This window comes from Oncorhynchus tshawytscha, linkage group LG04 (assembly GCF_018296145.1).
Source record: "Oncorhynchus tshawytscha isolate Ot180627B linkage group LG04, Otsh_v2.0, whole genome shotgun sequence".
In the NCBI taxonomy this organism is placed as follows: Eukaryota; Metazoa; Chordata; class Actinopteri; order Salmoniformes; family Salmonidae; genus Oncorhynchus; species Oncorhynchus tshawytscha.
The window spans coordinates 30,640,568-30,656,434 of record NC_056432.1 but is presented as its reverse complement, the minus strand read 5'-3'; the positions used below and the strand labels follow the sequence as shown (position 1 = coordinate 30,656,434).

Sequence of the window (15,867 nt, the reverse complement as noted above, 5' to 3'; positions counted from 1 at the left end):
GGGGAAGGGAAAAGCGATATTGACAAAATTGGAAAATTCCCATTGATTATTCCTCTTTCCTCAGAGTGCTGGCTTGTTAAAAAAAGACCCCCCTTGAAAGCACGATCAATTAGTGAGATAGTGCATGCCATTGATCCCCTCTCCGGACTCTCTCCTCCCCTGCCTCCCTTCTCCTCCCTTACAATGGATCTTTCATGCTTTCCTTATGACCATCTATTGATTCCAACCTCCTACCCAAATGTAAAACCACGGTCATACACTCCAACCCTGCCCCCTCCCATTAACCAATCCAAACTTCCCATTCCTACAAACACTAACACTAATACTGAGTGTCTGCCTCTGTTGTAAAGCATGCTCCTCTATAAACACAGAGGCTAGCGCTCATATAGTTCTCTAAAGGTCAGGGGTCATCTGGCAGTAATGCCACTGTTAACTGACCTGTCTGTCTCTGAGTAGAGAGTAGAACTCCGTAGGTTGGAGGAGGGAGGGACACACACAGGGATGTGTTCTGGTATATGTAAGTTAGACAAGCAGTGAGAAAATATCAAAGCCAGACAATGCAAAAGCTGTGACAGCAAGGCCTGTAAAAAAAACACAGAACATATCAGAGAATGGAGTATGGAGTTCTATGCTACAGCCATACAGTCAGTTCTCTTTGAAACAGATCATTTAATCACAAGTGAGTCATTCAGCAACAGGGCACGTGTGAACGTAATCCACAATTTGAAATTGTCAAAACAGAGGAATCAATCAGTCAATTAATCAATCAAAGATAATTTACATCTTCAAAACAAAGAGGTCCCCCTCGATTGCATAAGATAGTCAGTGAGTGAGTGACATATTCAACAGTGACAAGACTAGTAAATGCTGCAAGCAGTATGACCTGATCAGTGCTTTATATGAAGAGGAGTAAGGGTGTCTTAAAGAGTCCTCTCCCCATTCTGACTAACCCCCAACACCTCCAAGCCCCCTACCCCCACTCCTGCATCCCCGCCATCCCTCCCTATGGATCAGCTGTGATCTCCTCTCTCCCCTTTCACTCAAATCAGGATTAGGGAGAAGGAGGGAGCGGAGCAGCAGGAGGGGATTGGGGGGGGGGGACAATATGGAAAGGAGATTAGAAAATAGGGGTTTGGGGAATTGCAAACTCCCTTGTACTTGGGTAGGTGTCCTGATGACACTGCCTAATTATCACAACATTTGATGGGCTAGGATGAGGGGGGAGAGGGATAAGGAAACATGAGGCAGAGGAAGAGAGAAAGACAAGGGCAGAAAGGAAGTGAAAGACAGATAGAAAGAGTGTGGTAGAAACACTGGTATAAGCATGAGAATCCAAGAGAATCCCAAAGAGAAAGAGTAAGAGAGAGAGAGAGAGAGAGCGAGAGAGAGAGAGAGAGAGAAGCACAGAGAGAGAGAGAGAGAGAGAGAGAGAGAGAGAGAGATGCACAGAGATTGAGAGAGAGGGAAAGGGGGAGAAAATTGAAAAAAAAGAGATGAGAGCGATTCAGCGGTAGTAGGGAGGGTGGCAGTAGGGAGGGTGGCAGTAGGGAGGGTGGCAGTAGGGAGGGTGGCAGTAGGGAGGGTGGTAGTAGGGAGGGTGGTAGTAGGGAGGGTGGTAGTAGGGAGGGTGGCAGTAGGGAGGGTGGCAGTAGGGAGGGTGGCAGTAGGGAGGGTGGTAGTAGGGAGGGTGGCAGTAGGGAGGGTGGCAGTAGGGAGGGTGGCAGTAGGGAGGGTGGCAGTAGGGAGGGTGGGCCCCGGCACGCTGCATGTTAATTGGAGAACAGGTGTTGGGGCTGGGAGCAGGAGGATGATTACTGCACCCTCAAAAACAACCCACACCCCCACCCACCACACACACACACAAACAAATAATTTAGGCCCCAAGCAGTGACAGGGGTAAAAGTCAGGCAATGGGTCACATACACACAATTGCACATGCATCCATACACTATAAATGCATAAATAAATAAACATCTGTGCACAACCATGCACAAACACACACAAACAGAAACATACATTAATTTATGTACACACAAACAATGTACATATTCACACAGACACATTCTCCCTCTCTCACACATATACACATACAAACCCATAAGAAATACATTTGGGATTTCTGCAAGGACACAGTGCAACAAATTCCAACAGCTTATCCCAAATTACATAGCTGCTAATAGGCTGCTCCCCAAGGAGAGGGATCCATGAGCCTGTCAAGAGGGAAAAGCTCCTATCAGGTCTGGATGGGCCCAGTGTGATTAGGTCAACGATCCCATTTAAAACCATCCTCACAGCACCACCATCAGCCTGCACAGGCTCACACACTGATACAGATCCTCCAATTCACAAGCCCCCTGCACTACTTATGAACAATCTTTGGAGAGGTTTAGCCATGGAAGATGGAGGAAAAGGATAGTTGGGAAAGTAATGCACTAAATGAGAAAAACAGCTGCTCCTAGGGATTCTGGGAAAATCCAAAAGACAACAGCCCAATTTTTCCGTTATATGAAAACTATCTTCAGCAGAGATCCTCTGAGACACACTGTCAACAGCCAGCCAGCTTGAACAGAGGAGAAAAAGAGAGAGAAATCTTTGACATGTATGAAGTGAGTGTATTTTAGGAGGGAGGGAGGGAGGGAGGGAGGGAGGGGGAGGGAGGGAGGGAGGGAGGGAGGGAGGGAGGGAGGGGGAGGGAGGGAGGGAGGGGGAGGGAGGGAGGGAGGGAGGGAGGGAGGGAGGGAGGGAGGGAGGGAGGGAGGGAGGGAGGGAGGGAGGGAGGGAGGGGTGCGATGAAGGTTGAAGAGATGACATCACAGAAAAACTATTGTACATAGGTCTGCTTAAGAGCATTCATCACAGTGGTTAACTCCATGCAGACCCTGTGTGACTTCCAAAATCCCTGGGACGTGGAAGCCCTCACACATGCCGATTAAGGTAACGCTCTGTCTCCCTAAAGCCTGATAACTGGCTGTCAGTTGGGGAGGCTGCAGACAAGACATATGTGTGAACCCTCACATTGCATGATAGACCCTAACTCTTCATGATTCTGACAGGGATGTTTTTTATTCATACAGTATATATGGCAGGAGTTTAGGACTGTGTACAGAGGGTTTTTTGTAGGACAGTGTGGACTAAGTGCAAGGGGCAGTCACAGGGTTCTGTGTGCTGACCACCAGTGCATAGGAGGCAGACAGAGACAGACAGACAGACAGACAGACAGACAGACAGACAGACAGACAGACAGACAGACAGACAGACAGACAGACAGACAGACAGACAGACAGACAGACAGACAGACAGACAGACAGACAGACAGACAGACAGACAGACAGACAGACAGACAGACAGACAGACAGACAGACAGACAGACAGACAGACAGACAGAGTGTACAGTATCTGCATGTGTTAGCAGCACAGTCACTAACAAACACAGATGCTTACATTAGCAGTGACAGGTATACTGCAGAGACGCTAACTATCACAGACGCATGCCTCAGTGTCATAAACACTCACAGGGTGGGTGCACTCCATTAACCCATTATAGTCTAAGCCCTGTCTAAGCCGGGGGAGGGGTTCTACTAAGCTATATGGAATTGTTTTAAGAAGGTCATACCAAGGATCATTTTGCTATTTGATCTTGAATTTTAAGACCTCTTGAAGTATAAAAAAAATGTATTTGGCCTTACTTCTATTAGCCCATACAAACGCATTGAATAAGAGATTAACTACATGGAACAACAGATAGTCCCCAACAAAAAGGATGTTTGTTCTGAAGTGTCTGTCCTATATCCAAGATATATACTTTTTTACATGTATTCAACCCCTTATTTTTGTCACTAAACAGTCCATATATACTTCCATTAATTTGTTCAACTGGTACCGCGGGACCTTCAGACGAGTCTTGTGAGGCAAAACAACCAACATAGAGCAAAACAACCAACATAGAGCAAAACAACCAACATAGAGCAAAACAACCAACATAGAGCAAAACAACTAACATAGAGCAAAACAACTAACATAGAGCAAAACAACTAACATAGAGCAAAACAACCAACATAGAGCAAAACAACCAACATAGAGCAAAACAACTAACATAGAGCAAAACAACCAACATAGAGCAAAACAACCAACATAGAGCAAAACAACTAACATAGAGCAAAACAACTAACATACAGCAAAACAACCAACATGTACTTGTTCATGAGATTCTCACCCTTCCACAGAGGGGTCATATTACTGTGTAGCCCAAACTGATAAAACTGATATCTCTAGCTTAAAATCTAGCTTATTTTTTACCCCTTTTTCATTATATTGAATTGGTAGTTACAGTCTTGTCCCATCGCTGCAACTCCCGTACAGAGGTCGAGAGCTATGCGTCCTCTGAAACACAACCCTGCCAAGCCACACTGCTCGCTTAACATGGAAGCCAGCCACACCAATGTGTCAGAGGAAACACCATCCAACTAGCGACAGTGTCAGCGTGCATGCACCAGCGAGCATGATGGGACAAGGATATGCTGGACAGCCAAACCCTCCCCTAACCCAGATGACGCTGGGCCAATTATGCATCTCCCAGTCGCGGCCTGCTGTGACACCTCCCAGGATCGAACCGGGATCTGTAGTGACACCTCTAGCACTGAGATGCAGTGCCTTAGACCACTGCACCACTCGGGGGCCCCTAAATACATTTTTTTCATGGGAATGTTTTATTGTGCTAATTAGATTTCCGCGGGGGCGTGGACATCGACTCCATGGGGTTAAAGGCATCTGGCACAGCAACACAGACCTAGAGGGTGAGCTCCCAAATACACACACACCCACAACAACACACACGGACTGTACACACTTGCACACATATTTCACATGCAGACATGTATGCACCTCGCCATCACCTTTACACATCCCCACCCTGCCCTCTGTCCCATTGCCCCCACTAACCATTCCTCTCCCACTAGGCCCTCTGTCCTTACTGGCCATAGAGACAACAGCTTATTTGTGAGATCTCATCACATGGATCTGGGTCTGGGTCTCTCTCTCTCTCTCCCTCTCTGAGTAAATGTTCATGTGCATCCATGAATTGATGTTTGTGTGAGTAGTGAGTATCTCTGCATCTGAGTATGTCTGGACATCTTAGAGGCATGAGAGGGACAGTTGAGGGGGTGACAGTGGAACACAGGCTCAGTTGGGGTGTTTGACGTTGTCAGGGTTGTGTGAGCGGGTGACAGGTGCTGTTACCTGTCAATGATGACTGGGTCAGAGGGCGTCTCGTTGCGGTTTCCACAGCTTTTCTTCTCACAACAGCGACTGTGTTCCAAAAGAACAACCAGAAAACACAACAACACAGTGAGTGAAACAAACCAGCATGACAGGACTGATCTTTCCTTTGGCCCGTCCACCGTTCCAGACTGCACTGATCCAGGGAAACAAAAAGGGTAAAGGAGAGGAGGGGAGAAAGAGACAAAAGAATAAAAGAAAGGGGAGAAAAGGTACAACAACGGACCATACAAACAGGGAGACATTATTCAGAAGTGAAAAGCCAGCCTGGCAATCTGTCACATTGATTTCGAAATCAAACTCAACCCCCACCCAATCACCCACAGACAAACACATCAACACACACACACACCCACACACACGGCATCCTACAATTCGTCAGCAGTCCTGTCTGTGGAGCCTGCTGGCCCCCTGGCCCACCCTCCAAGTCCCCTCCGCTGCATAACAAAAAGTGCCCCCACCCCTAACCATCTGCCACTCCTACACCTCGCTTCACCCCTCTCGTGTCCCAGCTTGGCCCTGCCCCCCTCTGCCCCCTCCCTCCGCCCCCTGTCAGACGGCCTCACTCCCCAGCTGTGACGCTTGCCCTCTGCCTCCCCGGCTCTGTTATTAGCCAGCTGTGAGTCACATTCGGGCATCTGTTGGCTAAACAATGGCAAAGCCCACTCAGTCTTAGCCCCTCTTCCCCTGCCAAACCCCCCTCTCCTTCCCCCTCCTGCCCTGAAACCCTGGGTCACTGCCCCACTTCCCCAGCAGTCACTCGCTCTCTCCCTCTGTCCCTCTCTTCCTACCTCCATACCTCCAAAAACATAACATGCACAGTGAGGAGGCCCAGTCTTACTAAAGCACCATAACGGCAGCCCTCTTCTTTCACCCTGACCCATTGCTGCCACACTGTCTTATGCCTTCTACACATTATGCATAGTTTCCATGCACTCTGTTAGAAACTAAAGCTTTCAGAAATCAGAGAAACTACTCTAATTCGTATGTTTCAACAGGGTACCATTGTGGACCATTGTCCACGTAAAACATAAGGGGCTGGGGTGGTGATGGGGGTTGGGGGTAATTATACCCTGAACAAGTTTCAGTGGAGGTTCAAGGAAGTCTGGCCCCCGTAGCTCCCCATGTCCGTGAGGGATGCTCCAGAGAGAAACAGGAGCTGGTAGGGGACTTGGGGGCTACAGGAGAAGGCGGCAGGGGGCTCACACTGTAACAAGCCTGAAGACAGACAAGCTATACTTTCACTTCAACCCCATTCAACCCCAGTCTTATTTTCAAATGGCATACCACATGTCAGACACATCAAGACAAAACAAAGAGACATGGGTGATGGATATTTTGAAGAATATGATTTCCTCCATCTGTTTGTTTGTTTGTGTGTGTGTGTGTGTGTGTGTGTGTGTGTGTGTGTGTGTGTGTGTGTGCGTGTGTGTGCGTGTGTGTGCGTGTGTGTGTGCGTGTGTGTGCGTGTGTGTGTGTGTGCGTGTGTGTGCGTGTGTGTGTGCGTGTGTGTGTGTATGTGTGTGTGTGTGTGTGTGTGTGCGTGCGTGTGCCTGCGTGTGTGTGCGTGTGTGTGCGTGTGTGTGTGTGGCTCACCTGCACATAACCTCGTGAGTGAGCAGAACACGGCACATTTCAGGATTCTTGTTCTGTCCCTCATATGCTATGGGCTGAGAGAGAGGGAGAGCGAGTGATGGGGGAATTAGATTTCATGTGCAATCAATCAAGCTGTAATCAGGAGTTCCACAGCAGGCTAAATCCAGTCAAGGCAAACAGGGCTCCTTACCTGTTTAGTGACTGAGTCAATAAGTCGTGCATAAAGATCCTGTTCCGTACGAACCCCTGCACACAGACACATACACAATCAGTAAAGGAAACTAAACTGGACTCATCTCACAACGACAACCTTATCCTGAAGGGATGGGATATGACTGTTTTAGACGGGACATTTATTTGATACCCAGAATGGCCATTCCCTGGGTCATCCATACAGGTCAGATGAGGAGCAGTGGAGGGCTTTAGGAGCTATGGGATCTGACAGAGAGCCTCCCAGCATGCTTTTAGAAAACACCTGAACCTTTGGTCTCTGGGTGCTTCAAAACTACTGGTTTTACTTCCTTGAAAGCTGCCGTTGATGTAATGAATTGCGTCTGAAGAGCACCACGTTTTATCATAGGGATTTTATTATGAAGCCTATGCAGAATACTGCTTTTAAAACGGGTTCCTTTCATCAAAGTCTCAATCTGGAGGCCTTTGATATGGCTTGGGGGAAGGGGAAGGGAGGGTGTAGAGGCAGGCATGTGTGTACAGTGTACAGTGTATGTGTATGAGTGTGTATGGTGGGGGTCTTTCTGGTACATGTCTTTTATCTCCTCTCCCATGGGTGCCATGGCGATATCAGAGGAGGGGCAGTGGAGGCTAATGGGAACCAGAAATCTCTTTGCATATCCCTTATCTGATGTTGTAACACCCTGTGGGGCACTGTGTACCTTGTTTCCCTGTTTATGGGCAAGGAAGCAGCTCCACACACAACTAAATCTGGGGCTCAAAAAACGCAGAAATTGGATGAGTGGATAGATATTTAGAAGAAGGATTAGGTGGGATGAGAGGCAGAGGAAGTGGCAGGGAGAAGACCACTGGGAGAGAGAGGGGGGGGGGTTCAAGTGGGCTTTTTGCTCTCATATTTGGAACGCATGAGAAGTGGTTATGTCCATATCATGTCCATTCCATGACCATACCATTAAGAAGCGGAATAGTGTTTGGTCTGTGGTCCGGCTCAGGACAACCTGTTCATCCTCTCACTCTGAAGTGGTCAGACACTAAAATGTCTCTGGGACAAAGAATCAAGAGACATGAAACCACACAGAACATCAATACCCGAGTGGCCACGTTCTCACGCTGACATGAATGGGACATGCTGCTATCTGATGCTATGGCTGATGATTTGAAGGTGCACTCACCATTGCTGTAGAGGAGCTGTATCTTGTAGTGCGTGCCGTTGTTGGTCTTTTCTCCCGTCTGCTCCTTGGAATGAGACGACAAACAGACAAACAGACAAACAGACAAACGCACAGATGCAGTCATGCAGTTATAGCACCGGTGAGGGCACAGTTAAGCACAGTTAAGTACATCTGGGCATCACTAAGCGCAGTTAAGCAGAGTCAGGCTCCTCTAATCCTGCACTTCATCCTTCCCTGGGAGTGGTGTGGGGATCCCAGGGTTGTAGGCTCAAACCCCCAGATGGGACCCTGCACTGGGCTCCAGAGCTGGGTGCTTAACCTTGAGTTAGCTCCTCTTTTTAGAAGTTGAACTGCAGCACATCTGACGTGAAATCCTAAAGCCGTGGGATCTGTATGATCAAATGAAATAGAGTGTACCCATTATCATGTATGCTATGAAACAGTGAACGTGTGCACAAGCTCGCGTGTGTGTGCGTATGTGTGCATGTGCGCAATGTGTCTGTCTGTGTGCATAGGCCTACTCTGGATATTCCAGTGAGTGGAAACGACTGTAGTGCTGCGAGAGTGAGCAGCAGTTCGACCTTGACAGAGAAACTTCCCTTCCTCCATCCTTTCTTTCCCCATCCTTTCTTCCCCCATCCTTTCTTCCCCCATCCTTTCTTCCCCCTGGCTCTACACCACCCTCTTTCATTTTATCCCTCTCTTTCTTTCCCTTTCCAGTCTCTTGCTAACTGGTCTCAAAGGAATCCTCCCTGGTCCAATAACCCAGGGAGCCGTCATCTCTGAGCAAAAAGAGAGGAAGACAGAGATAGGGAGAAAGTAAGAGATAGGAGAGGAAGGAAAGAAATGAACATATTAAGAGAGATGAGCGAAGGTAAGAAAGAGAGAAATATACCATTTACAGTAGAGACTGGAACATAATGTTTAGTAAATATTCACAGAGGAACATTTATATACCCGTATCACCCTTCTACCTCTGAATAACAACAAAACCAGATGCCAGGTTAAACATGCAGAAAATGAACTCCTCTGCAGCCGTCATATCATTCTGCCTTGACATGGCTGTGTGTGTGGCGCTAGGGGAAACACTGACAGCCCTCAGCCCTGGCATTAGCACTGACACTCTCTCTCTCTCTCTGTCTGTAAAACAAAACCATGTTTGAACTTCCTTTGACAGGACAGTGCCCTCTTTTCTCTCTCTCGAGGGGAGAGCTGTTACCAGTTTGGACCACAAGCCTCACACTCCCAGCTCGAGTTTAACCACAAGGCAAAACCATCCATCAACACTGGGCATAAGGCTTCCACCATGCAGTGTACCCCTCCCCTGCCCTGTCGCTCTCTGTCTGTCTCTCTTGTTCTCTCAAAACTCTCTCTCCTTTTCTTTCTCTCTTTCTCTCTCTCCCTCTCAATCTGACTGCCACTCTGCACCTCTTCCTCTCCTTCTTTTGACCTAATGTCTGACCTGAGGAATGTACTTCTCCCCCCTCCGCAGTATTTATAATGTGAGGGTGGGAGGAAAAGAGACTTTGATGATTTGGTCACGGTAAAACTTAACAGAGGCGAGCGTAATTTGCATTTTTACAAGTAGTGATGTCCCACTAATGAGTAAGGCTGTTAATTAGTCATTAGGTATTAGTTTTCAATCGCTCACCATCAGCTCAGCTCATTGGGAGGGAGGCTTGTAACATGGAGCTGTCAGCTGTTCAATAAGCTCAGCTTTATAGGGGACATGGAAGGTCAAGTTAAACGCCTGTACACTACAGGTTGCATAGAAATGTCCTGCTATGGGTTGGGTAAATGTGTAAATGTGGTCAGCTTAAAGTTTTGCTGCATTTGCTGCAATAGCCAGAGAAATCTTCATTCTATTTATATAGTAAGAGCTACCACCTTTTCTTCACTCTCTCTTGTAAACTTATGGAAACTAACTTGAGACGTGTGATTTGATTTCAATAATAGCGAGCACAGAGGACATGCGTAATAAAGAGAAATCCATGGAGAAATATGCACAAATATACTCACACAGTCAACAAACTGAAACAAACAAACACACACACCTTGTCCTGTTCCACAAAGTCAACGAAGGAAGTCCTCTCCACCTCTACAGGCTGTCCGTGTCTGTCATAGAGTGCCAGGACAAAGTGGAAGAAGTTGGACTTGCGCAGGTTAGAGGGGGGCTGCTTCTCAAAGTGGGCCCTGGAGAGAGCTACACCACTGTAGAGAGGAGAGGAGAGGAGAGGAGAGGAGAGGAGAGGAGAGGAGAGGAGAGGAGAGGAGAGGAGAGGAGAGGAGAGGAGAGGAGAGGAGAGGGAGAGGAGAGGAGAGGAGAGGAGAGAGGAGAGGAGAGGAGAGGAGAGGAGAGGAGAGGAGAGGAGAGGAGAGGAGAGGAGAGGGAAATTCACTTACACTACATCACAATCCTCAGTCACACATAGCAAACACTCTTAAAATCTAATCAAAATCACATTTTATTGGTCACGTACACGTGTTTAGCAGATATTATTGCGGGTGTAGCAAAATGCTTGTGTTTCTAGCTCCAACAGTGTAGTAATATCTAACAATTTCACGACATATACCCAATGCACACAAAACTAAGTAAAGGAATGGAATTAAGAATATATAAATATATGGACGAGCAATGTCAGAGCAGCATAGACTAAGATACAGTAGAATAGAATAGAATAGAATAGAATACAGTATATACATATGAGATGAGTAATTCAAAATCAGTCAACATTATTAAAAGTGACTGGTGTTCTATTCATTAAAGAGGCACAGTGATTTCAAGTGCATGTATATAGGCAGCAGCCTCTAATGTGCTAGTGATGGCACATTACAACTCCAATCACTGTTTAGTAAGGTAAACTGTATAGACTACAACAGAATCATTCAGTTCTAGATTTAACATTGCAACATGAATTAGTCAGGAATGGCAAAATGGAGAAAATTTGTTTTGAAAATACTCACTGAACAAACAATGTGGGGAAACCCATTAAAGGAATTATAAACTATTTGATTGAAATGCTTCATTAAGATTGAAAGAATAAACAGCTTATATAGCCTAACTGTATGATGCAATCATCTTATGCTTAATTTTCACAAACGGTCATTTAGATAATTTGTTAGCAACAATTCAAGAATCGCATTGGGTTCAATGACTAACTTTCTATGCATGACCTACCTAGGAAATCGCGAATTATCGATGGTGGAATGAAATCAAAATGTTGACATGTACCAAAAAAATAGCATGAAGTGCTCGCAGTGTTTATGTAATTAATGGGTGGGTCAAAGTTTGTCTTGCTCCAAGCGTGAAGGCCTAGAGCTTAATTAACAATGATTGTTTATTGATGCTTCGCCTCTTACACTGGGTGAGATAAAGGCTGTGTTTCTTTCGACGCTGAAAAATATGAAGAAGTTTAAAACGTTTTTCTTATAGGTCTACAGTGAAAGTTATTTTGGCACTCATGCTGATCTTCATCCTTGACCTTCGAAAAGTGAAAGGAGAAAAGGTCCAAAGTCAGACATAAATTAAAATGTACTTTTGATAGGATAATTGTTTCTAGCCTACATGTGTCCATTATTTTATCGCTGCATAATTTAGGCTTGGAAGAAGACGGAAAATTCTCATTTTCTTACAGGTTAAGAAGCATCAGAGTACATTCAAGGAAAGTTATATTATGTCTGCTATCTGGTGAGTATTATGAAAAGGTGATATTCATGATGTGACCAATTGAAAAGGGTTTCAATCAACAAATGTGTTTCGGTTGCATAAAATACATGTAAAATAGGAAAAGATTGTGATCGGATTAACGCCCATTTGAAACATCAGCCATAACCGTATTTAATCGAATACACCAAATTACGAAGGTTTTCAAATTACTACAAAAGTTTGTTCTGTTGCCAAAAAACTGTTTATTTAGGCAAATACACCTTTGAAAGTAATGTTAAGCTACCTTGTATGCATGCTTACTTTTCTGCATGTTCTCCTTTGAAAAGAAGGCTACATAATTTATACCAAGGCTATCATAACAGCCTGTAGATGTAGCCTACTGGAGTATTTTAACATTAAGAATACACAAAAGTTCATTTTAAACCAGTATGAAAAACACTGTCAAAGTTTAAAAAACTTTTGAATAAGATAATGGTAGACTAATTGATTTTGGGGGAAACAAATGATAATACGAATATGAATTTGTCAAGTGATTCATATTTCAGTAGACAGGCCAACATAATTGTACTATTATTATCATGATTATTGTTATTGTTATTATGATTAGGCCTATTATTATTATTTCTGGGCTATTATCATCAACTTAAATCGTTATTATTGGCTATAGGCCTAATAATATATGGGGATAAGATCATTTCTGGATGGAGATATCACATCTTTAGTAGATAATTCAACATGGATAAAATAACAGATTCCAACCGTCAAAAGCCTTACATGCGCGTCCTATAGGCCAACAAATCAATACTCAAGCGGTGGAATCCTCACTAAATTAACATTATTCCGGCCCGTGCGGTCACTTCCTTGACAGAATCGCTTTTTGTTTTGTTGTTGTGTTTTGTTGTATCTCTTTCATGCTGCTTGTGACACTGCCACCACTCGCGATTGACAGCGCGCGCCCGGGACAATCAGGACTCAGCATACAGAAAGACAGGGATGCTTGAGATAGATTTTTTCTACACAATTGTCCATTTTACGCCCGGGGCCACTTACTCCCAAAGACAACCTGTTGCTTTTTCGTTTCACCTCAAGTCTGGATAAGTTTAGGGTAAATGAGTATCACACAAGAGCCATGAGCATAATCAACAACAATACTTTATATTTGACTGCTTTGCACCACAGGTCACTTGTATAGGCTAGTCTATAGGCTATGTTACGGTGATCTGTGCGCCATCCGGTTGGCTATTTGTCATTTACCGTTATCCTTTTTTTTACCGAGCATAGTATTGTTTATGATATAGAAATGGTTAAAACCATGTGCATAATACATTGACTCATCTTGCATGCTTAAAGAAGTCTAACCTAATCATAATTTAAAGCAATTTCTTATACGTGCGTTATACTGTTTTATGTTGTGCTTAGTTGCCAATAGGAAAGATAAGTGTATTTCGTCAAAATACCACAGGACTTGAGAACATGAAGGTATACATTACCTTTGCGCTGCTACGTTAGCATCCACAACACCGACATTACGCACCCAGGACCGGACCGGATCCATCTCCTCTCCTAGAGTTCTTTCTTTTAATCCGCTGACGTCTCTTATCAGATGCTCCTGGATCCCGTACATTTAATACAAAAATCCAATGTTGTTCTTTTCAGAATAAACGAGAGAGCAATATCAGTTTGGCAAAATAGAACTGGGAGGTACGTTCCAGGATGCTGTTATCGAGCACTTGGATGATGATTGAGGCTTCAGAGCTGCCCAATGGAAATAATAGGCTACTGCGTGTCCACTATTCTGTCTTCAAACGTGCTCTTGGAGGAAAACACGCAATAGATGTATTTTCCCGTGGACTGCAATCATTGTCCACATACAGGGGATATGTAACGTCAAACGTCGGTTCGAACATAAACAAGGGTCACCTGTTTGGTGGACACGCGCGCACTCCTGGACAGTCTCGTGCACACCGTAGTCTATTCCACAGATATGCATGCACACACACTTCCACACGACAGCTCTAAAATCAGGTGGCAAAATCTTTCTCAAACAAAGTAGCAGAGACCTTTTTCGCTTTGAATGTATGGGCTAAAGAGCTGGCAATAATGCTCCACTTCACTGTCCTGGAGCATGTATGAGTTCCTCTGTCGGGATAGGGTCTGGAGGAGGGGCTACACTGCCATATGGGGGACCGATTGTTGAAATGGATGCTCTCATTGGTGTAAAATGTCCCCGTTAGTTGGACTTTTTGAGCATCCAGCTAGCCAAATAGCTCTCTTGTCTGTTCAAACTTTTCTTTGGTGAAGTCGTACGCAAAGTGTGCTTCAGATCTCAGATGAAAGTGCCATAATATGAACAAAAATTAAGGCTAATAACATTATTATTATTTATTTTTTATCCTTTCATTTGAACTTTTAAATATTTGGTCACATATTCAGACAACAGACCTTTATTATTTTCAGCAGAAAGAGTAGATTTTTGTTTTTATAGACTATCGAACTAGGCTACATTGTGTTAATGATTATATTATATTATTATTCTATGTTGAAATCACAAATGGAAGTTTCAGTGAACACAAAACGTTTTATTCAGCCTATAGTGCAGTGACATCAATCACCTGTTTATAATATTGGCCTATTCATTAGGCAACTTAATAAATGATTATTATTCGATGTCTTGTTTATTATCTCTTTGTAATCTCTCAGTGCTGCGTACAATTACCGCTGCAGGGAACAAACCCAAATAAATAACATAGACACAACATTCCATTTGAATAAAGGCCTACTGCTGCCATATTTGTCCCAGACATATGCATGAATGGCCTACAGAAAGACAGCTAGGCCTTCATGTTGCAGCAAAGTTGTCTAAAGAGTGTAAAATTGAGAAAGCATTTAAGTCTAGGTTACTTGAACATGTAAAATGTAACTATTGTAGCCTACGCATACATATTGCATCTCCAGCAAAACTATTGGCCTATTTAGTTTGATATTCAAAATGTGGCCACCGTTTCTGTTCTATTGCTTGCGTTAGGCATTCAATTGTAAATGGTCTTTTAATAGGATAACTGGATTAAAAGTAGAAAAGCAACAAACCTGAATATCTTATTTGGCATTTTCAGTCGCGTCATCAGTAAACACAAGAGTGCACTGCACCTGTCTACTCTCCCTGAACAATGCGCAGTGATTGAAAGCTGTGATTCGATTAAGGATATTAGTGCTAAACAATTGTAGTCTGGTTGTTCTTCACTGCTATACATTCGTGCTGCTCCTCCAAGACAGTGCTGTCAGTCTGAGGAAACACGGTTGGAACTTCTGTCTAAAATTATACAGACACAGTATATGTTAGATATGTTTCAAACGAACACAGGATAAATAATTATATCCGCTATAACAACAGGCAATGCAATGACAACACATCCATGAAAAATCATGTGGATTTATGTGTACATTTTACATTGTAGCCTAGTCTATTTTTTTTCTATTTGCTAAATAGACCATCAATATATATTTGGGGCACAGTTCCAAAATGTGGAGGAATCAGATATCATGCTTAGATAGGATGTGAACCGTGTTCAATTGAGTAAACCACATTTCAGTTATAAATGCGTTCAACCTTATTTAAAAAAATATTCTACAGTTGGAAAGTTAAACCTCAGTTCCCATGTGGGTGTCACGGAAGAGCCTGCGCAGAAAAACCGATACATCTGCACTTGGTCTATTTGCAATAAACACTGTCTGTGTGTATTACGCGTTTTACTCAGGTTATTTGCACCATGAAATGAAAAACGATTTACATAAAAGCTGATGACAAACTGCTGTTTCTATATGCCTTTTGACCGGTGTGCTCGAAAAGCTGGCCGATCATACGTATTTATGCGTTTTAATATACAGAAACTTGTTTTTAATTAATTTCGGTTGTTTCTTTATCCATACTTCTGTATCTGAAAAGGAACGTTTTTCCATCCCTTGCTC

The 15,867-nt window shown here is 44.1% G+C and overlaps 1 protein-coding gene across 4 annotated transcripts in view; it reads right to left on the bottom strand.

Moving 5' to 3' along the window:
- The window catches only part of LOC112248501 (transcription factor COE2), a 37,918-nt gene extending 23,880 nt beyond the window's left edge, over positions 1–14,038 (bottom strand). For 2 of the 4 annotated variants that reach the window (XM_042320611.1, XM_042320609.1), the window contains exons 1-6: positions 13,392–14,038; positions 10,289–10,445; positions 8,235–8,298; positions 7,061–7,116; positions 6,871–6,944; positions 5,236–5,304 (exon numbers count right to left, since the gene is read on the bottom strand). In XM_042320611.1, coding sequence (XP_042176545.1) covers positions 5,236–5,304; positions 6,871–6,944; positions 7,061–7,116; positions 8,235–8,298; positions 10,289–10,445; positions 13,392–13,525 — 554 coding nt within the window. In that variant the 5' untranslated portion in view covers positions 13,526–14,038. Of the gene's footprint in view, positions 1–5,235; positions 5,305–6,870; positions 6,945–7,060; positions 7,117–8,234; positions 8,624–10,288; positions 10,446–13,391 lie in introns of those variants that run through there. The other 2 variants (XM_042320610.1, XM_042320612.1) reach the window with 2 other exon arrangements.
- Between the last annotated feature and the right edge of the window lie 1,829 nt (positions 14,039–15,867).